Below are 23,239 nucleotides of genomic sequence, written 5' to 3'. Positions count from 1 at the left end.
TCAGAAAGCGGATCGCACAGCAGATGCTAATGCCAATTATCGACTATGGGAACATAGTATACGGCTTGGCACTCCAAACCCACCTTAGCAAACTTGATACCCTCTACAAATCACCACCCTAACACCTGTCACTAGTTTTAAATACCAGGGCTTATGATTTGACTCCCACTTAACATTCGGGATGCACATTGATACCCTGACAACCAAGACCTATGCCAAACTAGGGGTACTTTACAGGAACAAATCCTCCCTAAGTCTCCTGGTCAGAAAGCGTATCGCACAGCAGATGCTAATGCCAATTATTGACTATGGAGACATAGTATATGGCTCAGCTCCTCAAACCCACCTTAGCAAACTTGACACCCTCTACAATTCAATTTGTCGTTTTGTTCTCCAAAGCAACTACAACACACATCACTGCGAAATCGTCAAAGAACTAGATTGGTCAACACTAGAGTCTAGGCGCAAAGTTCACCTTTTCTGTCTTGCCTTTAAATTCTTCATGGGCAAGCTAGCCAGCTACCTGAACAAGCTCCTCACCCCTACCACTTGCAGCACTTATCACCTGAGATCAGACTCCAAAAGACTATTCATGGTCCCAAGGCTCAACAAAGTATCCGGACGTTCCTCCTTCTCCTTCCGTACACCCCAAAACTGGAACAACCTACCAGAGACTCTCACATCCACCACCAGTTTAAGTTCTTTCAAATCTAAAGCTGTCTCACATTTTAACCTGGTCTGTAACTGTTTCATACGCTCATAATATATATTTTCTTTAACTGTTCACGCAATGTCTTGTATATAATGTATACCCTGTTCATTTATGTAACTGTACTTGTAACCATGTATTATTTGTTTTACTCTGTGCCCAGGACACACTTGAAAATGAGAGGTAACTCTCAATGTATTACTTCCTGGTAAAATATTTTATAAATAAATAAATAAAAAATAAATAAATCAATATTCCATTTTGTTCTCCAATGAAACTACGACACACATCACTACGTAGTGCTCAAAGAACTAGATTGGTCATCACTTGAGTCTAGGTGCAAAGTTCATCTCTCCTGACTTGCCTTCAAATACTTTCTGGGCAAGCTACCCGTCTACCTGAACAAGCTCCTCACCCCTACCACATGCAGCACTTATCATCTGAGATCTGACTCCAAAAGACTGTTCATGGTCCCAAGGTTCAGCAAAGTATCCGGCCGCTCCTCCTTCTCTTACCGTGCACCTCAAAACTGGAACAATCTACTGGAGACTCTCACAGCCACCACCAGTCTGAGTTCTTTCAAAACTAAAGCTGTCTCGCATATTAACCTGTTACATACACCTATGATATATATTATCTTTAAATGTGCAATGTTTATATATAAAGTATACCCTGTTCCCTTATGTAACTGTATTTGTAACCATGAATTATTTGTCATCATATCTCTATGCCCAGGACATACTTGAAAATGAGAGGTAACTCTCAATGTATTACTTCCTGGTAAGACATTTGATAAATAAATACATTTCCACAGAGGTGTGCACCAACTATAATGCACAATATAATAAAACCTTATACATTCTTACCTTATCCTAGTCCCAAGGTCATAACAGTTGCAAATCTACATGTCATTATCAAGAACATGCACAAACAGTAGAAGTAAGTGTAGTGGTACTCAGGATTGTACATTAATACAGGACTGGTATATTAAGTAATCGCCAAATCCTTAAATCATTTCTCAAATGTCAACTTAAACTGAACAAGGGAAGAGGCATCCTAATGACATTCTGGCATCAGGACCCAGCTTGCCATTTTTAAGAAAATGCCTTAATTTGCTTAAAGCTTCAACATCACTCTCGTTACATGAATATAAAGAAATATGTTTTTGAAAATGAAAACAATTTCTAAGCATGACACTAATGTATGAGCAATGTGTCCAATCCTGCTTTTGTTCCTGTAACTGTATAACACTGTAACAACATTAAATAATTATATAAGTCTGTAAAATAATCAGTAATTATAACTATTGACTTACAGAAATTAAGCAATTCCCCCCTCCCTTCCCCTTCGCCCCCCCCCCCTCTTCACCTCCCTCTTCTTCCCCTTCCTTCCCCCCCCTCCACTTTCCTTCTCCTCTTCATTCCTTCTCCTTGTCTCTTATTTTCATTCATGTACATTCCTCTACATGTATCTTTCTCATGTTTCCTCCATTGGTTTTGCCTTTTGTTATATAAAACAATTTGTATTATTCTATTTAATAGATATTTTATAACTGCAATAATGTCATATCACCAAGGTGCATACATATATTATATGACAGGATCAACTTTGACCTTATTATATTGGTGTACAAGATTATCAAATGGTAACACCACGTCAGGGTTTATTATATATTCATCTTTATGTTTATTGATGGATATTTATACCTATCCTTGCTCTTGGTGATAATTGACAGATTCATAGGGGTTAGTCCTTGTTTTAATGTTAATGTTTTTGTTCTGATGTTGATGTTTTTGTTTTGATACAAATATCTTGACTCAAATTTAAACATCTAAACATTTATTTGTAGACACAGTTTAGTTATATTGAGATTCATTTGTCAGGAGCAATACAGCCTTAGATCCTTGTTTTAGTGTAATATTTATTTTGTTAATATATGTTTTTTATTCACAATTTGTTTTAGGGGTATAATGGTTAGAATATCATCTGTCCATTTTTGATATGTTACATATTTCAAATGCATGTTCGATATCCCTTTAACTTATTTGTTGTTTTTATGTTACCTTTCATTCCCTGCGACGCTTGGTATACACTCCCCACATCTTGGTGAGATTGTTCAGTAATTAAATATGCAGTAGGTGGGAACTACTGGGTGTATACCAAGCCACTGGTTAGAGCGCAGGGTCTGATGGGTATTTTAAGCCGGTGTTTTCTTTAATATATGCATCAATACAATCCACACAATTATAAGTAATTAGCTACGTTGCCGGTCAATCCGTTCTCCTGTAATTGATCGTCAAAGATTTTGCTTGGGGGTTCACTAAATGGCTGTGGGTGAAGCAGAAGAGGATCAAAGATGCAAAGTTCCATGGGGAAGATCATGCGACCAGGCAGTCAATAGATACAATTGGTGCACTGCTAGAGAGGGGGCAGGGCTCAAAAAGGGGTGTGCCTGTTTCAGAAGAGGAAGGGGATGTGATTTTGTAAATTGTTGCTATAGAAGCAAAAAAATGCTTGTTACATTATAATACATTAAACAATTCATTTAGAGTTGTTTTTTAAAAAAATGCTACAAGTATTTTCTCATAGTACAGAACTGATTTATTAAAAAAAAAAAACACACATGTAGGATATTGCTTGGTCTGCAGCTTTAACTCTCTCTTTCAACCTGTGTTAACTGCAAATCACAAAAGAGTGCTCCTAAAGCAGTGGATTTCCACCTTTTTTTGGTTAAGGAACCCTACAATTATATTGTGAAATTCTGTGGAACCCCAACTCTCTCTAATAACGTGTCTGAGATCAGATACATTGTAAGGAACCCCAACCCTCTCTAATAGCACATCTGAGATCAGATGCATTGTAAGGTGTGGATCACAACTTGCAAAGCTGCCAGAGGTAAGTGGAGGGGGACACACTCTAACTCCTTACTCCTCCCCTTAATACTCCTCCCCCTCCCATTTCTGAGGCCGCTAGCCTTAACTCCTTACAGTCACCCACTTATGGCCTACCAGTGGGGGGGGGCGGCAGTGGGGGGACAGGGAAGGAGAGGGGCACCACAGTCATGGGTGCTCTACGACAATAGCTCCTGGCTTATTTCCCTAGATGTAGGTACTAATCCCTTCCTTCTGTTTTATGTTCGTGTTTCTGTTACATTTCAACATTGACCACCCACCTTGCTACTTTCTCTTCCTTCCCCATCCATCATTTGATTCCCCCCCATATGTCACTTAGTGGTCAGTTCCTCAGTATCATTCTCCTGATCTCCAGCCATTTGAACCCACCTGACTGCTTTCTATACTGCTGCATGCCTTCCATGTCTTGGTAAAACCTTATTTCCATCCCTAAAATCATTGTCCGATAGTGCCTCTTCAGTTCAGCATTCAAAACACAGCATGGAAAACATAATGAATATAACATCTCCAAATCCATATACCCTCTGTACCATATTTTGTAAACCTAATGCACTTATAATTCCCATACTCTCTCTCTAACCTCCCATCATACCACCAAAATGGTATTGTTTTAATGGTAATACCTTTCTCCAAATGTCTACTTTTTATGTCTCGTGAGCTTATATCTCCATTAAATAATTATATAAGTCTGTAAAATAATCAGTAATTATAACTATTGACTTACAGAAATGAAGCATTATCAAGTGGCACCAGTAACATTACTCCACACTGTTTTTGTCAAGTAGTGTCAATAAGTGCAGAAATGTTTGTAGTTTTTTCAGTCCTTAAATGCCATTGTAAATAAACAGCAGCCTTCCTACAGTACATCGCACTAATATTGCCATTGCCTCTGCGTCCAATAGTCTTGAGTTTATCTACCAATACTGTATCAATCAATACATTAAACCATGAATGTTTCCATTAAATAGCATTCACAGCCTTCTGAATAGAGGAACTGAGGAAATTAGAGATATAGATCATTATGGTTTAAATTTTAAGTAGTGAAGTGTTAATACTACTAGTAACACTTAACTATTTTATTCTACGTTTTATTGTCCAGAAATGCTCATAGTAGAAATATAATTTGTTTTATTTATGACTAAATCACATTATTATATAATGCAGATGGTGAATGAACAGTGACAACGAAAAAGCATGCACACATTGAAAATAATACTTTGGGAAATAACTTTGAGATATAGAAGAGAAGACAAACACTCAAACCTGTTTCAATCCCTTGAATATCATCTAATGTAACAGCTACTTCCTCATAGCATGCTTTTGATTACATTATTAAAATTATTGTGAGCTGCTGGTTGCGGAAACGTCTCAAGAGAGTTCAAAGGAATGGCAAACAGTATGGCGAGAGTCCTAACTGTCTATTTACAGGCATCTATAACAGCACCACTTGGCCTACGTAGCCTGCCCATTTTCTTACCTCGGACCCAATGAGATCCTTGGCATCTCCTCATATTTTGAATGGCGACTGTCCCAAATAGGTTTTTATTCTTTTCTTTATTCAGCGCCCCTAGACAATGCCATGGTAATGTGACACCATGTGACGCTGGGATTACAGAGGAGCAAGAGGGCGGCAGAAAGGAAGCAGCTGACACAAGCAAGTGACTTCCCATTAGGTCCTATAGACCCGAGAGTGCGGCAAAAGCATATGGAGGCGGCAATGTTTGCCGCCCCAACATTTTGCCGCCCTAGACCCGGGCGTAGCGGGAAATCTGACACTGCCTGTATTAGTCTCCGCCCTCTCTGTTGGGAGTCTATTCTGTAAATCAACCACCCTTTCCATGAAGTTCTTCCTCGTACAGATGTAGCATCCAGTAACATGATATGATGCGTAACACTGCCGCATTATTAATGCAAATTGTACCATAAGCACCATTGAAAACGATGGTAACACGTGACTTATTTCCTTAAAGTATGCAGTATTTTCTGCATTAGTTCTTGTGTTATTCCACATTAATTCCACATAAACAAAGAGATTTGTTTGTATGACATGTAGCTGCACACAGTCTTTTGCAACACAATTTATATTGTACTGAAGGACAGATATTATGATATAGCATTGGATATCCTATATGCAGCTGTGTAATTTGTTGATGGATTATAATCTAAAGCAATAACAGCAGCTGGAATAGTTTTCTTTCCCCTAAACCTCAATTTAACATGTTAAAATATGAATGATAAAAGCCATTATAGAGTAAATAAGCATGTACGTACGGGCCAAGGGGAAACAACAACCCCCTAGGGATTATGAAGTATAGCATTCTATCTGGTTAAGGAATGTTTTCTAGAGTCTATTTTTGTTTATTCCATAAAAAACACACAACATTTATCCAAATTTTCTACTCTGAAAAATAAGAGTTCTCTACATTATACAGCTAAAAAATAACTCAGAATTATTAATAGTGATGCCAAAAATTACTTAAATCAGATACTAAACCCTCACCTTGTTAGAGTATTAATCTTTTTTACTTTGTTCCACAGCCAAATGTTAACTTCAAATCTATCGATGGAATGTGGCTATTAGATTCATAAGCTTCTTTTACAACTCTTTGAAGTTTTGAAAGCTTAATTTGAAGTATTTGTCTTACACAGTATTACTGGTATACTGTATGTCATACTTGTGAAATCAACACAGGAAATTAAGATACTCTTATTTATAGAAATAAAAAAGTACAGTATGTGCTACTCCAGAAGTCCTCCAGTGGGGAAGGGAAAAGGGAAAAATAAATATCGTGTACAGTAATACTGTATATCTTGAATAAGTAGAAAAAAAATAAGAAATACACTCACATGGAATACCTAAAAATGGGCATATAGGATGTAATCTCCGAGTAGTATGGCGTTACAAATCTTTATCTCATGAGATCAATGTCAGGAGGATATACCATGTAGAAGAAGAGACACAAATATCTAGAGTAATACAGTATGTCCAAAATGTGTAATATAAAAAGGACACGTGTCAGTTGCACTCACAAAACATATACTGTATACAAACAAAAGTTCTTAACCAGTCTCACGGTACTGATGATCTTGTCTGAAGCTGATGGAACACTCCGTTTTGTCCTTTCTGTAGCACTTCTGCAGTAACACAGACTTTTTTTTTTGCTTATAGTCTGTGTTTGGGACTTGCAAGAGAAAGTTTAGTATAGATCTCATATCAATTGGTAGGTTATTAGTGTGTATTGACTATTTAAGCGCCAACAGTATCTATCTATCTATATATATATATATATATATATATATATATATATATATATATATATATATATATATATATATATATATGCACACACAAACCCAGCAAGCTCAAACGCCCACACCCACTTAATCTTGACTATATGTAATGCCACATAGACTGCCACTGGGCTGTGGCAAGTGAATATAACAAACGACAGGGGGTGCCCAGTGCTACATCCAAATGACAAAACATACATGGTAATAATTACAAGAAATAATGCTTCAGTACTAATAATAATGCTAATACTAATAATAATAAAATATGTTTTTTTTAGTTAGATATTTTGGCCAAAGCATCATAAGCCTGCACACCAAATTGTCAAGGTAAACCATAATAAGTGCAAGTTCTACACTACACTGCATTCTGTTCCCTATACCTCTGTATGAGGGGGAAGAACCATAATAGTACCCATGATGGGACGCCACCAATTTAAGCCCCCGGACAAAGCAAGGGGTAGCGAAACGTACGTCGGGGCTGTGTTTGTACTCCCCTGGAACCCCCCAACCTGGCTCAGGACTATCAGTGGATACTGACCCCTACAACTTTGTTACCACTCCATTTCTTTCACAGGACATCTATACTGTACCTATCATCATGTGGTGACTATTGTACTGATATAGCATGGTTCTTGTATTGTGTTTATTTTACACAAATTCTACTCTGTTGTTGGTTGTATAGTGGTACTACATTGGTAGATTACTTCAGTGTCCCTAATCTAGATTAACCCCTCTAATTTTGACCGGCCGGTCAAGGGTTTAAAGAGCAGGTTATTTTACATTTTTGGTCTCATTGTAGAATGCACTATATTTAAATTTTTGTGCATCAACCTGAATCAATGTTTCTTGGGGTTCCGTGGGGACTGTTTTAATATTTTGTAATCCATGTGCTTCTTCATTGAATAAACTCTATTACTATTTATTTTTGCTTGAGTGCTTTTGGTGGGATTCTTTTTTCTCATTCATTATTTTGTCCCCAGCACCGTCATCAGGTCATAATAAATTGTTAATTTGATCTTACATTTTGATTATAGCAATCTTGAGTTATTTTTCTAGTTAGTTGCAGGCTTATTTGTTTGTTGTGATATATATATATATATAGTATTCTGCTTTAACCAGTCTTCACACTCCACTTACAAATTGCATACAATTTGATCTATAACCATCAAAACAGTTGTAATAAGAGAGTCAATGGCAGATATTTTACACTCCTTCAAAACCTAAAATATACAAGATCTCTGGATTTCAAAACCTTTAGCAAGTAATCACAGATTTTTTGAAAAGTGTCTTGCCCTGTTACATGCGGAATATTGCACCTTTAAACAAAGTACTGTGTATAGCTTAAATCTCAGCCATGTACTGAACAACTTTTTTTCTAAGTTTTTTATCAATCTTTACAAAATAAAAATTGTGAATTTTTTTTATTATTTATTTATTTATAAAATATTTTACCAGGAAGTAATACATTGAGAGTTACCTCTCGTTTTCAAGTATGTACTGGGCACAGAGTAAAATAAATAATACATGGTTACAAATTCAGTTACATAAATGAACAGAGTATACATTATATACAAGACATTGCATGCACAGTTAAAGAAAATATATATTATGGGCGTATGAAACAGTTACAGACCAGATTAAAATGTGAGACAGCCTTAGATTTGAAAGAACTTAAACTGGTGGTGGATGTGAGAGTCTCTGGTAGGTTGTTCCAGTTTTGGGGTGCACGGTAGGAGAAGGAGGAACATCCGGATACTTTGTTGAGCCTTGGGACCATGAACAGTCTTTTGGAGTCTGATCTCAGGTACTGCAAGTGGTAGGGGTTAGGAGCTTGTTCAGGTAGCTGGGTAGCTTGCCCATGAAGAATTTAAAGGCAAGATTGGAAAGGTGAACTTTGCGCCTAGACTCTAGTGATGACCAATCTAGTTCTTTGAGCATATCTCAGTGATGTGTGTTGTAGTTGCATTGGAGAACAAAATGACAAATTGAATTGTAGAGGGTGTCAAGTTTGCTAAGGTGGGTTTGAGGTGCCGAGCCATATACTATGTCTCCTTAGTCAATAATTGGCATTAGCATCTGCTGTGCGATACGCTTTCTGACCAGGAGACTTAGGGAGGATTTGTTCCTGTAAAGTACCCCTAGTTTGGCATAGGTCTTGGTTGTCACGGTATCAATGTGCATCCCGAATGTTAAGTGGGAGTCAAACCATAAGCCCAGGTATTTAAAACTAGTGACAGGGGTTAGGGTGGTGTTAGCGTTGGTTCTAATCAGGAGCTCAGTCACTGGAAGCTTTAAAAATTTAGTCTTGGTCCCAAATACCATTGTTACAGTCTTGTCAGTGTTTAAAAACAGTTTGTTTTGAGAAATCCAGTTTTCGAGTCTCAAAAAGTCAGACTGAAGTATGTGTTGAAGGTCGGAGAGGCTATGGCTGTGTGCATATAGGATTGTGTCGTCTGCATACATGTGTATTGAGGCTTCCTTACAAGCTGTGGGAAAATCATTAATGAACACTGAGAAGAGTAGGGGCCCCAGAACAGAGCCTTGCGGGACACCACAGGTGATATCCAGGGGGTTGGAGTTAGAGCCTGAGATGGACACATGTTGGGATCTTCCTGATAGGTAGGACTGAAACCAGTTTAAAGCATGCTTCCCTATTCCAGAGCTCTGGAGTTTGTTAAGCAGGATAGCATGATCAACTGTGTCAAAAGCCTTTGCAAAATCTAGGAATACTACCAGTGAGTTGTCCCCGTTCCATTCCACACTGGATTTCATTGCAAACTTTTAGCAGGGTAGTTACGGTGGAGTGTTTGGTACGAAACCGAGATTGGAATTGGCTAGGGAAATTTGTCTTGGTATAGAAATCGCTTAATTGGGAGTGGACACATTTTTCCATGATTTTGGATAGAATTGGGAGAAGTGAGATTGGCCTGTAGTTTGAGACAGTGTTTTTGTCTCCACTTTGTCTCCAAAATGGAATACTTCAGCAGATATACTGTATAAATAACATTCAAGGAAGAAATAAGTGAGACGTGGAGGTTCTGGACCAAACAAAAAGTAACTCTAATGGAGAATCACTAACTTCAGGGAGACTCTACCAGATATCCCTCCTACAAACATGGTATACAATATACAGTTTCTGTATTTCTGCCATACCCCATGAAAAACTCTGGAGGTTCGAAAGCTTGTAGCATATCAACTACTTGTTGGTCCAATAAAAAGTCAAATCACCCATCTCCCTCCTTTGTTACTACTTAGAGTTTATGGAATTATTAATTAAACTTTGATAGCGCCGATCAGGGCACTAAGTGCTAAATGTTTATATAATGTCCATGTAATGTTAAAAATGAGTGAGCCCAACTCAAAGCAGAGTTGACATTACTGTTCTAAGATATATTTATTAAGGTCTCGTGGTTTTAAAATAAGGACAAAACTGATGGGGGAAAAACCATTGGTAAAACAAAACAAAACAAAAAAGGAATCCCACTGAAAACAATGTATTGACTAACTAACACTTATTCCCTTCAGCGTTGTCTGCAACACATTGTGGATATTAAAAAGTTATGCTGTCAGAACCACAGGGGTCCCTGCGCTGAGTCAATCTCATCAATTTTTACAACAAAAATACATTTGTTACTTTGTCTGCTTTGCATAAAACAATCAATAAACTGATAAAATAATTACAAATCTGTTATTACATATACTAATAGAGTATGTTAGTATACTTTTATAAAGAAGTAAATTAAGAGAGGGGACACTTCAGACTATATTTACTAAGCAGTGCTTTTCCATAAGGCACTTTTTGGCACCGCAAGGCCCTTTGTAGCCCATGCAAGTGAATAGCCCTGCTGAGTAATTATGGATCTAAATGCTTAAATTATTATAGCAAGCAATGTTTGAAGCTCTTGAAAAATGCTTCTGGATGCGGATTAAACTTTAACAAAAAAAATCTCCTTGCAGTTATTTCAAATATATTTTTCAAAGAAGTGTACACATCTGCAGAACTTTTTTTCTTGTACCATGGGTAAAATATGGAAAATTGAAGGACCAAGATTCAGAATCTCTTTATTATACTTGCCATGCTCTGTGAAACCCCAGTCCCCACCTGCTTCTGTTGTATTATGCTAACGCCACACCCGATCATAAACTGAGGAAGATAAATTAAGAGCAACAAATCTTGGTACTGTATATCATTGATGAAAAACCCAGGAGCGCCATTACTCCCTGAGCATCTCACAGACCGGGGATACAGGATTCTCCAATAAGGAATATCGGATCTTGATCAGCGTTAACTGCCATTTAAGTCCACGCCGACGGAGCTCCAATATCCCTTATTGGAGTTACGTGAATCTCCCCAGAGTTTGATACAAAGCTCCATACGCTTGATTTCATTCTTTCTGTTATTAACAATTCTGTATCTATGATGATCCACTTGGGTTATGATTTACTGGGATACAAATGAGTCTTTTCATTGCTTTGAATGATCACCAGATAATTTTTTTATAATGATATAATACATTGAAAATGATTGAATGGTTTATGGAAGGAGACTTTATATGAACCATATGAAGGCACTTGGAGATTTTCAAGTAGAGTTCTGATTAAACATTAGGAATAATGTAATCAGAAAATGACCACATTCATGAAATAATCCTCTCTCCGATTACCAAGAAAGGAAATATAAATAACTGTCAAATAGGATCACTAAAAATTGATCTGAGAGATATTTTCTACTTCCACTGAAATTCTGTAGTAAGCATTTGACTTTCCAATTTTATATTGAAATGTTTGCAATGAGTATGGCTGCACAAATATACTAATAAACAAGTATTAAAATGATTTGTATATTACCTTGCAGGGTTTTTGTCAGCGATACACAAGATAAATCAAACCTGTCAAATAATACATATATATATATTTATTTTTTTCTTAAGGTTGATTCCTTTTCTTTTTTCTGTCTACAAAATGACTCAAATATTCGTCCCCATCATTTTCAGTATTGTTGTAGAAGTTCAATGTTCTTGGGTGGATTCTGTGGAAGATGACTGTGTGTGTAAAGCTAAGCTAACCTAAGAAATAGTTTCAACTGTACAGATCTAAAAAAAAAAAACTATATGAAGATATTTTTCAAAAGTAGCCACACTGAGAAAAGCAAACATTTTCCTAAATAATAGTCGAAAACTGAAGCACTGAAAACATGTTAGGAAAGGACACATTATAACAAACAAGTACGATCACTTTGACCCTTACACAATGTTGGATTGCTGTGGAAGAACTTGGAAAGAAACCATTGTGTTACTGTCAGTTACATACAGTATACTCTATGGAATAATTACCAGTATCAGTATGTGTATTATAGGATGTAACAATCCTTAAAAAAGTAACACATAATAAAATAAAAAATATGTACTTACACTTGCCTTTTCTGTCTCGCAGCTTTCAGTGGTAATAGCTACGGACGTCTCATACACTGAAGTCAAAGCAGCAGAATGATTTTCCAGAGGTCTTGTGTTTGAGGGCTTGTCAGATTTTGGCACTCTTAAAAGGTTTTGGTTTGTTATTCTTCAAACTCATGACATCTAATAGGGCTGGCTCTCCTCACTCTGCAATAACGGATGTTTATATTCAGGTCCTACATTTGCTAATTAAAGAGAGAAACATATATTTAATGACGACTGTGAAATTCAGGCTGCTTCCTTTTAACCATGGCCAGGCCCCAAAGGGCTAACTTTGTGGAATGTTAGCGGCTGAAGAAATGCCTGGAATGTGTATCTGATGGTGCACAGTCGAGACCAGCATATGAAGCCAGCAGCAGGAAGAGGGAACTCAGGGAAATTGAAAAAGAGCCCAATCTAATATTAGACTAAAATTACAGTTCACAATTATAAAATGTATTTAATTTGTAGCTGAATAATGTGAAGTAGCGGTTAGATTTTGACACCTTATTGTTAAATTCAAAGTGATGGAGTTAATAATGAAATAGAAATGTGATGAAATTGAGAAATGTAAGGTGTGGTAGTGAAAAGGTGTGTCATTTCCTTATATTTAATCCTGCATTTGCAAATAATTCAAAATAAAACATTTAGATAATAATTGTATTATTCATCATTCAGGCATAGAAAAAATATGAATATTTGCTACATTGTGGAGGGCAATATATCAATTACCTAATTATATAGAGCATTCCAGACTGGGGGATTTGTTTGAACTATTATTGAGTAGAACACAATGCTAGAAGTTGTATTGGTTCCAGAAGTCTGAATTCTAATAAAGGTTTGATAGTATTAAAGACAGACAATAGTGTGTATCAATGACGTCATAGAGGTACCCAAGCATCAGTTTTTAAAACAGTCACCCTCTGAATTGGGAGAAAAAAAATATATATATATATATATATATATATATATATATATATATATATATACAAATGTAAATACAACTGTATGCTCATCTGCATGTCTTAGGCAGGTATATATCCCCATTGGGAGCCGAGGAATACATTTCAATTGTGGTTCTTGGAGTACCTGTCCTGTTTTTCTATATCAGATGTGCTGCTTTGCTGACACATGGACAGTATGTACCCTTCATCAGCTCTATCGACACATAATAAACAAAAATAAGACAGAAGCGCATGCCCCAAAATGTATTACAGTTTATTACAATAACTAGGTTGGAGTAACCATAAAAATGCATCTCACAAGCAAATGATGCAAAATCGCAGTCAAGAAAACCTGATCACAGGTGGGGTATACTGCTCAGCTTAAGTCCCAGAGTCTAAACAGAAGATATGGCACACCTCTCTACTGTAGCCTAGGCCTGGGTGACCTCCCTCGAGCTCAGTCAAGTAGGAAGTGGGACAACATAAGGGCACAGGGGAACGCTGGTGACGCCGTGGAGGAATCCTTACTGGGCGTCCGATGTTTAAAAAACAAGCCCACTACTGCCCACCTGCATGAAGACAGGCCCCCGACCCCTGCCGTCCCTTTCCCTCCCCCTCCCCCACCGTCCCTCCCCCGCCGTCCCTCCCCCGCCATCCCTCTCCCTCCTCCCCCCTCTCCCCCCATCCCCCCATCCCTCCCCCTCCTCCCCCCCTCCCCCTCCTCCCCCCTCCTTCCTCCTCCTTAATGTTTACGCCCCCAATGATAACCAAATCCCCTTCCTAAGAAATCTCTTCGAATCACTGGAGCAGCAATCCCTCTCATCCCTCATCATTGGTGGAGACTTTAATATGGTGCACAAGACAAATCAAACCCCGCCCCCACCCTCCTACCATCTACTCCCTCTCCATATGCCACTCAGTCCCAAAAGAAAGCTAAGAACTTCAGAGACATCATTGAGGAATACTCACTAGTGGACATCTGGAGGGCTCAGCACCAGGGTCAAAGGGATTATACCTTTTTCTCCTCCCCTCATCAGTCCTACTCGAGGATCGATTATTTTCTGGGTACGAGTAATGTCTTCCGGGCGTCCTCCCAGTCAGGCATAGGTTCAATCACCTGGTCCGACCACGCACCAATCGACCTCACCCTATCCCTACCCTTTGTGAAAAACACCCAATATAAATGGAAGTTAAACGAATCTATGCTGAACTGTCCCGACACGGAAATAATAATACGCCAAAAACTAGCAATGTTTTTTCAAATTAATGCAGGCTCCGTCTCAGCCCCAGCTATGCTCTGGGAGGCTCATAAAGCCTCTATCAGAGGAGACCTGATCTCAATCGCATCCTATAAAAAGAAAACGAAACTTAAGCTACAAAAGGACTTTACAGATAAGATCACCCAACTGGAACAGCAACATAAAATCACGGCGTCTAAAAAAGCGCTAAAACAATTAAATCTAGCTAGATCTGCCCTGAAACCGACCCAACTCGAAGAGGTGGAGAAAGTACTGAGGTGGTCAAAACAAAAATATTTTGACAAAGGCAATAAAGCAGATAGGCTCTTGGCCTCAAAGCTCAGGGGCGCCAGAGTTAAATCTCAGATAGCCCTCATTCATACACGAAAAGGGCAGATCTCATACATAGAAAAAGAGATAGCCCAGGAATTCGCAGATTTTTACTCTGACTTATACAACCTCCACCCCCCAGACCAAGACCCGGTCAGCCGCAACACAATTACACAATATCTAGAGCAATGTAACCTCCCATCCCTATCCCCCGAGGAGGTAGAGAGTCTGAACAACAACATCTCCCAAGAGGAACTATCTCAGGCTATCAGCTCACTCAAGTTATCCAAAACTCTGGGCCCAGACAGTTTTTCAAACTCCTACTACAAAATGTTCATGCCGACCCTCTCCCCCTACCTATTAGACATGTACAATTCCTTCCATCAAGGAGAGCCGATTCCTGCCACAATCACAGCAGCAAATTTAGCCATAATTCACAAGGAGGGTAGAGACCCGCTACTATGCGGCAACTACAGGCCCATCTCCCTATTAAATACCGATCTCAAAATTTACAGTAAGATCCTGGCAAACAGGCTAAATGCAATTCTCATTAGACTCATACATGTAGATCAAGTAGGCTTTGTGTCTGGAAGACAGGCCTCCGACAATACCCGCAAAATTATGGATATAATTGACCACGTGCATCTCACCGGTTCCAAAGCAATGATTCTGAGCCTTGACGCTGAAAAGGCGTTCGACAGAATCAAGTGGACTTTTTTAGACCAAACAATGCTGAGGTTTGGCTTCTGTGGCCCTTTTTTGGAGGGGGTGAGAGCCCTCTACCAAAACCCAACAGCGTATGTTAAATTATCAGGCGGCTTCTCTGACCCAATAAAAATTAGGAACGGGACCAGACAAGGTTGCCCGCTCTCCCCCTTGCTATTCACCCTAACCATTGAGCCCTTGGCGGCCAAAATCAGAGAAGAAGAAAAAAGTATTAAGGGGATCCAAATTGCAGAAAGAGAATACAAAATTTCTCTATTTGCTGACGATGTGATTTTGACCCTCGCGGACCCCCATACCTCCCTCCCCAACCTACAAAGGCTACTGACCCAATTTGGGTCAGTCTCTGACTATAAAGTTAACATGGACAAGTCAGAAGCCCTAAATATATCCCTCCCAGCCCAGACGTGGAAACTCATTCAAGCTAACTATAAATACAAGTGGAGTTCCACCTATATTAAATATCTTGGGGTTAAAATCTCAAATTCCTACAATACCCTCTTCCAATATAATTACCCCCCCCTATTCGATCAGATTAAAAAAGACCTGGAAACTTGGAAAAAACATCAAATTTCCTGGTTTGGGAGAATAGTTTCCGTTAAAATGAATGTTCTCCCAAGGCTATTGTACAATTTCCAAACACTCCCAATTACGGTGCCACAAGCGGCCCTGAAGAACATCCAATCACTACTGCTCCAATTCATTTGGAACGATAAAAGGCCAAGAGTCCCAAGATCAGTGATGCTCTCATCTAGAGCTAGAGGAGGTATGGGGGTCCCTGATATCATCAGATATTACCTCGCAGCACAACTGAAGCAGGCCGTAGTTTGGAATTGCGACCCAGCCTCAGCCTGTTGACTCACAATATAGTCTCAATTCGCGCGTCCCCACTCCCTCCAAGTGGCTTTATGGACCACAGGTGGTGGCGGGGCTGGTCCACAGAGCTTAAAAGCAAAGGGAAATATGGTCTGCTAGCTTCCCCCTCCCAGCTCACTCCAATCTTTGGGAACCCCAATTTCCCGCCAGGGTGTTCCCCAAGACAATTTGACCAATTCCAGGGTCATAATATTAGGATGGTTGCTAATCTGCTGCAGGAGGAGGAGATATTAATCTATCAGGCGCTGAAGGACAAATTCCAGATCCAGGGCCTTCACCTGTTTAAGTATTTACAAGTTCGTCACTTCCTACTATCTTTATCCCCAACCTCCAAGTTCCCCCCGCTGACCAGATTTGAATCCATATGCATTAAAAATACCTACCAAAGAGGCCTGATCTCCGAGATATATAAGGGAATAGAGCCAACATGCAGCCCCCCGAATCACCGATACATGCAAAAATGGTCGGAGGATCTGGGCCTCCAAATAGACCTGGAAGACTGGGAGGAAATTTGGGAGCAAGCCGCTAAAACATCAATCTGCACAACAATAAAAGAAAACATCTATAAAATTATATTTCAGTGGTACCTGACCCCGGCTAGGCTGAGCCAGGTCTTCCCGGGCACACTGGATCTGTGCTGGAAGGGATGTGGTCAAAAGGGGGACATGGCCCACATTTGGTGGTCATGTCCGGAGATTCAGAGGTACTGGACCATGATCCAGACGCTCATTTACAAGACCACGGGGCTCCCCCTTCCCCTGGAGCCTCTGACTCTGGTGCTGAGCAAACCCATCGATGATCTTCCTCCGCCGATGTCAAGGCTGATCACGACAATGCTGACAGCGGCCAGATGCTCCATAGCGGCCGCCTGGAAACAGGTAAAGCCCCCCTCGAGAACTACAGTAGTCAGAAGAATCAATGAGGTCATGACTATGGAGAAGCTGACAGCTATGCTCCAAAAGAAGATGCCTCAGTTTCGGAACACATGGGACCCCTGGTTAGAGAGATAAAGCCCAAAAAGGCCAACCACCTAGACCTTTCGTCCCTTCCAGACAGCAGGAGAGAGAATCAAGGAAGCCTCTGGACGTACCTTTAACCCATTCACCCATTCCCCTCCCCCCCACTTGTTTGTTACCCTCTCTCCCTTCCCTCTTTTACCCCTATGGAAAACGTGAAAATGTTATTGGTCACCACCTGATTGTATTGAGTTGAAATGTTGCGGGCTCATGACATTTCTGTATGTACTTTTATATGTGAACGTGTCCAATAAAAAAATTGTTACAAAAAAACCCAACAAGCCCACAGGTAGCAGGAACCTCCGTTAAAGTCTGCGTTCAGGAGGCGGGGCTAAGCACAGCACGTCAGAATGATGTTGCTGAAGGAGCAACCAACAGAAAAAGCCCTACGTGTTTCATCACATTACCAGCGACTTCCTCGGGGGTATATAGACAGTTTCACAAAAGGTCCATTTATATATACCTATAGCAACTGTCGCCAATTTGCAATCACAGGTATTCAATGCAGATACAATCAAATCTTTAAAGTGCACTGGTATATAAAATACATGAATGAAAACAATGTTTAAAACATATTATAAAAAGTGGTATATAAAATGATGTAAAAAAAAATAAAGGGAAGCCATAAAACATTAATTGGATTAAGAACAATATAAAACCAATACTAACATGTATGTTATATGATCAATGTATTGTGAACACCTACACACATATATGTTTGACTGAGAGAGACTTTGAGTGAAGAACAGTTTAAATTTGTATTGTTTTTCTAGATCAAATGTGTTGCTTTGCTGACACCTGGATGGTACAGTATGCACCCTGCTTCAGCTCTATCCGCATATGTGAGTGTCTTGTTACATCTTAATCGAAGCCGTCATCCAGCAATTCGAGTGAGATCACTCCCTCTTGACAGTGTTTAGGAGCAATAAAATACATTGGTGACTTAGGGCTGTATAAAGTTACAGTACAGTCCTTGGGCACATTGGGGGTAAAGAAAATAAACAGGTAAAACATGGTGCAGTATGAATAGTGAAAACATGTGAATAAAAGAAATGTGAGACAAGCACTCACAATATTAGTTCTTGTTAGTATATACAGATGTAGCCAGACTTACTGTCCCCACTGAAATCCGCGGTTTGTCCATGGCCGCCGCAAACAGTACAATTTGCGTCCAGGGAGGATTAAACCAGCCAGTGTTAATCGTCTCGGCCAGGCTGCAACAGCTGTGCAGAGGAATCCCAGAGAGAAAAACTCTTTCCGTGTCACCCAAGAGCAGCTCTTACAGACTCCGGTCTGTCCTCTCCCTTGATAACATAGATACCCAAATATGGGCCTGTACATCATGAGGGGGAGAATTAGAGGACCATATTCGGTCATCTACTTCAGCGGAGCGCAAACTTGTCCTGCTGCGCCCCCGTCTGTCTGCTCCGGAGCTCTCGCCTCCCCCCCACCCCCCCCCAACCTGGCAGCTGTGTCAAATGATGCTCTGGGGTCACGTGACATCAGGTCACGTGACCCGCGGCATCATTTGATGCCTGTGATGTCACATGACCCCGGGGCATCATTTGACACTGCATTGCCATGTAGATGCGTCACAGCTTCTGAATCCCGGTAAATGTTATTGTTGCAGTCCTGACAAGAACCCCTGGCATTTAATTTAAATGCCTGGGGGAAGAGCTCGGGACCTCTGCAACTGCAGAGGGGATAGAGTGCCCACAACTAGGTCTACTTTTCTTTACTCAGTATATTGTACTTTCTTTGACCCAGAGGGGCACCATTCCCTACTACACTTTTGGCTGAGCGAGGGTACCCTTTTTCTGTGTTTATCAATAGGAATCAAGCCCAGAGGTTTATATATCTTGTAGCAGGGGGTGCCCAGAGCTGACATTAATGGGGTTCAGCTTGGGAGAACCCCTACATCAATCCTGTAAAGAAGCAGCCTTTAAAATATACATTGGATTGCTGTAAGAGCTGCTCTGGGGAGACAGAGAGGAACTGCTTCTTTCTGCGTAGCTCTTACAGGCTCATGTCAGGCTTGGTATAATTACTGCTGCGGGGGTCCCATTCAGAAGCAGGAGCCAATGCTGAGTTAATCCTCAGGGCCAAATTGAGCGTGGCTGTGATGTGGTCTGGCAGTCGTATGCGAACACGGCACCAAGAACAGTGTCTGGCTATATCTGTATTTCTTCTTGGTATGTTACTAGGTTAATTCTTTATGGGTACCTTCCACTGTATTGTAGCAAATATACAATATGAAATAGCAGTATAGCTTAAGAACGTTTATTCAAATAGTAAAAACGACCTGGGGTTGTTTGACTTTCCTAAAGAGGGTGGCTAGGTGTGTTGGGAGGGGTGGGAGATGCCCCCAGGAGTTTAGGCCTCTTTATCCCATATTTACTGAGCGGTGCTATTCCTTAAGACACGAGCGCACAAACTTTTGGAGCTGTGCCCCCCCACCCCCCCCCCCTTACCTTGTTTGCCGGCGTCAAGTGACCCCCGCGGCGTCATTTGACACTGGGTTGCCATGGCGATGGACACGCTCGATCACAACAATAAAAGTAAATTTTTGTGTCAAAGCTGTGCGCACACGGCGCTCGGCTGCTTGGCGAGACATCAATTTGATTTGGCCGCGCGCTGGCGCGTCACATGAGCGGTTCACCCAAGGGTGAACCAGCTCCATGACATCATAGCCGTGCCCCCCTCCCTGACACGACCCCAAGTGCGAAATTGGCTGGCCAGGAATCACCCAGCGCCTGACGTCACAGCGCTCGAACGCCAGCAAGCACTCTCCCACCCTGGATGAGGCCTTACAGACACCTCACACGATCCCCAGGCATTTAATTTAAATGCCTCAGGGAACTGTGCGGGGCCTCTGCAACTACCGCGGCGCCCCCACAAAAAAAATCCCACGCCCCCCACTTCCGCACCCCTGCCTTAAGACAGCTACTGTGTGCCATGACCCGTCTGCTCTTGAAATAATAAAGGTACAGAACAATAAAGTTCAAACGAGTATGCAATATCAATGTTTCAGCACTCGCACAGGTCTTTCTCAAGACAATCAGTGATCATTGATTTTATTTGTGTTAGAATAATACATAAAGATTACGCACGTCGCCAGAAAACAGGTACTGTATTTTAATATTTACATCACAAAAACCAACTGAACCTATTTGCACTAAATTGGCAAAAAAAAAAAAAAAAAACACCCCAAAACTTGAGAATTCCAATTTGTGGATGTGTGACTTCACACTTCTGTCTGACATTATGCGTTTATATGAAACCGCTGGTTAACTCTGATAGAGAATCCCTGTATGAACACATAGAACCAAAAGTAAGAGGCAAACTGCAGTTTGTTTATTGGCCTGTCTTCTCTCAAAGCACGTGCAATATTGCATTACCGTATAAAAGAAAAATATTTCTTAGAAAAAATATTTTGCAATGCATGAAACAACTGTAAATTGTCTTTAACAGTTTAGTTTATCAGAAAAAGCTATTAAACATGTGTATACTGCATTTCAAAAGGCGGTCTGTCTAATGCCTAAAACACTAACAAAACAAAAAATCCCCCTCCCCCCCAAAAACGCATTTGTTATTGTTATAAAATAAAGATGATCAATGTGTGCACACAATGTGGCATAAAAACATTATGTATCAATAGAACATGTTACAGTATTATTCCATTTTCAAACTGGGATGAAATGAAAAACACGTTGAAGAATTTTAAAACAAAAAGGCAAAAAAAATAAAACACATGAACTTTGTTTATTTTAGGATGCACAGTACAATTACAAACACAGACCCCTCCATGTATGCCCAGCATTACTGTACTGATTAATGGTGCAGTTGTACTACTTGATTTTGAAATTGTAACTTGGATTAACAAATGTAGGCTTCTGACCATTTTTAAAATAGCGTAATTTCCCCATTTTACAAAGGCATTCTGACTCTTAGCTTGAATGTTTACTTTTAATTATATCTACTGAGTTGTAAAGAAAAAAAAAATGTATGTGATTTTCTGAATTTACGAAAATAAAACTGTCTGAGCACGTGAGAGTCATTAGCAAAACGTATAAAGATTACTCCTCTGTTACAGAGGGCTTTCTGGGTCGGAGAACAAGATCCTTGATAGTGGCTGACAGCTCGTGAAGCTCCTTTCTAATAGTATCAGGCCCTTTCTCCATCTCCACTGCAGGTTCTTCCAATGTTTGACAATGTTCAACATCTGAATCCTCCGTCTTTTTTGTCAGCCCCATCAACTGTTTCACCACAAGACCCTGGAAGTTGATCAGAAGGCTATGCTGATCCTGACATGAGAGAAAGGCATGAATACATTAATCACAAGGAACTGTAAAATCAAAACACAAGTGTTACTCCTCTTAACGTTCAAAACATTTATAAAAATAAAATGCAAAACAATATCTATTTGTGACTGCTGCACCGATAAGTTGAAGCTGAATGCACCAATTCCTCCCACTGAGCACACTCATATCTCTCTTTAGTTGGACAAACCCATCCTCTACTGATAATTACAAATACACTAAAAAACAAACATCAGTACAATAAAATACTCAAAGTCTTGTAGTTCTCTGTTGAAGCCATGAATTACAAACAAACTTATTGTAAGGTGTACGTGAAGGTATTTCAACCCCTCACACCCCCAACACCACCTGAAACAAAATCATTGTCCATATATTGTCATATGTTACTTTTTAATATTTGTAACTCAATAATAATAAAAGTACTTGGTAAAAATCACATGTGCTAGAACTAAGTTGGGGCTTGGTTTCAAATATTTATCAAATAGTAAAGGATTCTTGTGTCTTTGTAACAATCATTACATCCCAAGTTAAAAACTGAAGGTTTTATTCCAGTACAGAGGTGTGGGATAAAAGCTGTAACAATAATATAAATAACAGAATGTCCTTTGCTTTTAAACCCTGCCAGTGCGAAAAACAAAAAGAACTTTGAAAATAATCATTCGAAGAGTCAGCTTCCCACAAAATATGCAATGGGTATCACCTGTAATTCATAAAAAAAAAAAAAAGCTGTGTGTGCTGTGCACGCGCTTAGTAAGTGAAACTTCTTTGACTTTTGTCACAGAAATTGTATTTGTGTTCGTGATGTTTTAATTAAAAATCAAAATACAAGTTCATTGACAAAACGCAAATAAATTTGACAGAATGCGCGTGCTCGGCACACATCCCCTGAATTAGCTATTTGCACTGATTGTTCGCGTGTGACCGAGTGTGCGCGCGTGTGTGACCGAGAGTGCGCGCGTGTGACCGAGAGTGCGCGCGTGTGACCGAGTGTGCGCGCGTGTGACCGAGTGTGCGCGCGTGTGACCGAGTGTGCGCGTGTGTGACCGAGTGTGCGCGCGTGTGACCGAGTGTGCGCGGGCGTGTGACCGAGTGTGCGCGGGCGTGTGACTGTGCGTGTGACCTTACATATCCCCTTGCACATCACCCCTCCTGCACATCACCCCTCCTGCACCTTGCATATCCCCCTGCACATCACCCCCCTCCACATCACCCCCCTCCACATCACCCCTCCTCCACATCACCCCTCCTCCACATCACCCTCCTTCACCTTATATATCCCCTTGCACATCACACATCCCCCCTGCACATCACACATCCCCCCCTGCACATCACACATCCCCCCCTGCACATCACACATCCCCCCCTGCACCTTACATCACCCCCCCCTGCACCTTACATTCCCCCCCTGCACCACCTCACCTCACATCACCTCCCCTCACCCCTGCACAT

The 23,239-nt window shown here is 40.3% G+C and overlaps 2 protein-coding genes across 4 annotated transcripts in view; both read right to left on the bottom strand.

Annotated features, from left to right (window-relative positions):
• Positions 1–12,633, bottom strand: part of FHL5 (four and a half LIM domains 5) — a 73,634-nt gene extending 61,001 nt beyond the window's left edge. For 2 of the 3 annotated variants that reach the window (XM_075597495.1, XM_075597493.1), the window contains exon 1: positions 12,324–12,633. The gene's annotated coding sequence lies outside the window, so the exon portion shown is untranslated. The remainder of the gene's footprint in view (positions 1–12,323) is intronic. The other variant, XM_075597496.1, reaches the window with a different exon arrangement.
• An 8,581-nt stretch (positions 12,634–21,214) lies between these two features.
• UFL1 (UFM1 specific ligase 1) overlaps positions 21,215–23,239 on the bottom strand; it is a 37,484-nt gene continuing 35,459 nt past the window's right edge. The window contains exon 19 of the mRNA XM_075597492.1: positions 21,215–21,775. Within this exon, the coding sequence (XP_075453607.1) occupies positions 21,548–21,775 (228 nt within the window). The 3' untranslated portion in view covers positions 21,215–21,547. The remainder of the gene's footprint in view (positions 21,776–23,239) is intronic.

This window comes from Ascaphus truei, chromosome 4 (assembly GCF_040206685.1).
Source record: "Ascaphus truei isolate aAscTru1 chromosome 4, aAscTru1.hap1, whole genome shotgun sequence".
Lineage (NCBI taxonomy): Eukaryota > Metazoa > Chordata > Amphibia > Anura > Ascaphidae > Ascaphus > Ascaphus truei.
This window is presented reverse-complemented; position numbering and strand designations above follow the sequence as displayed.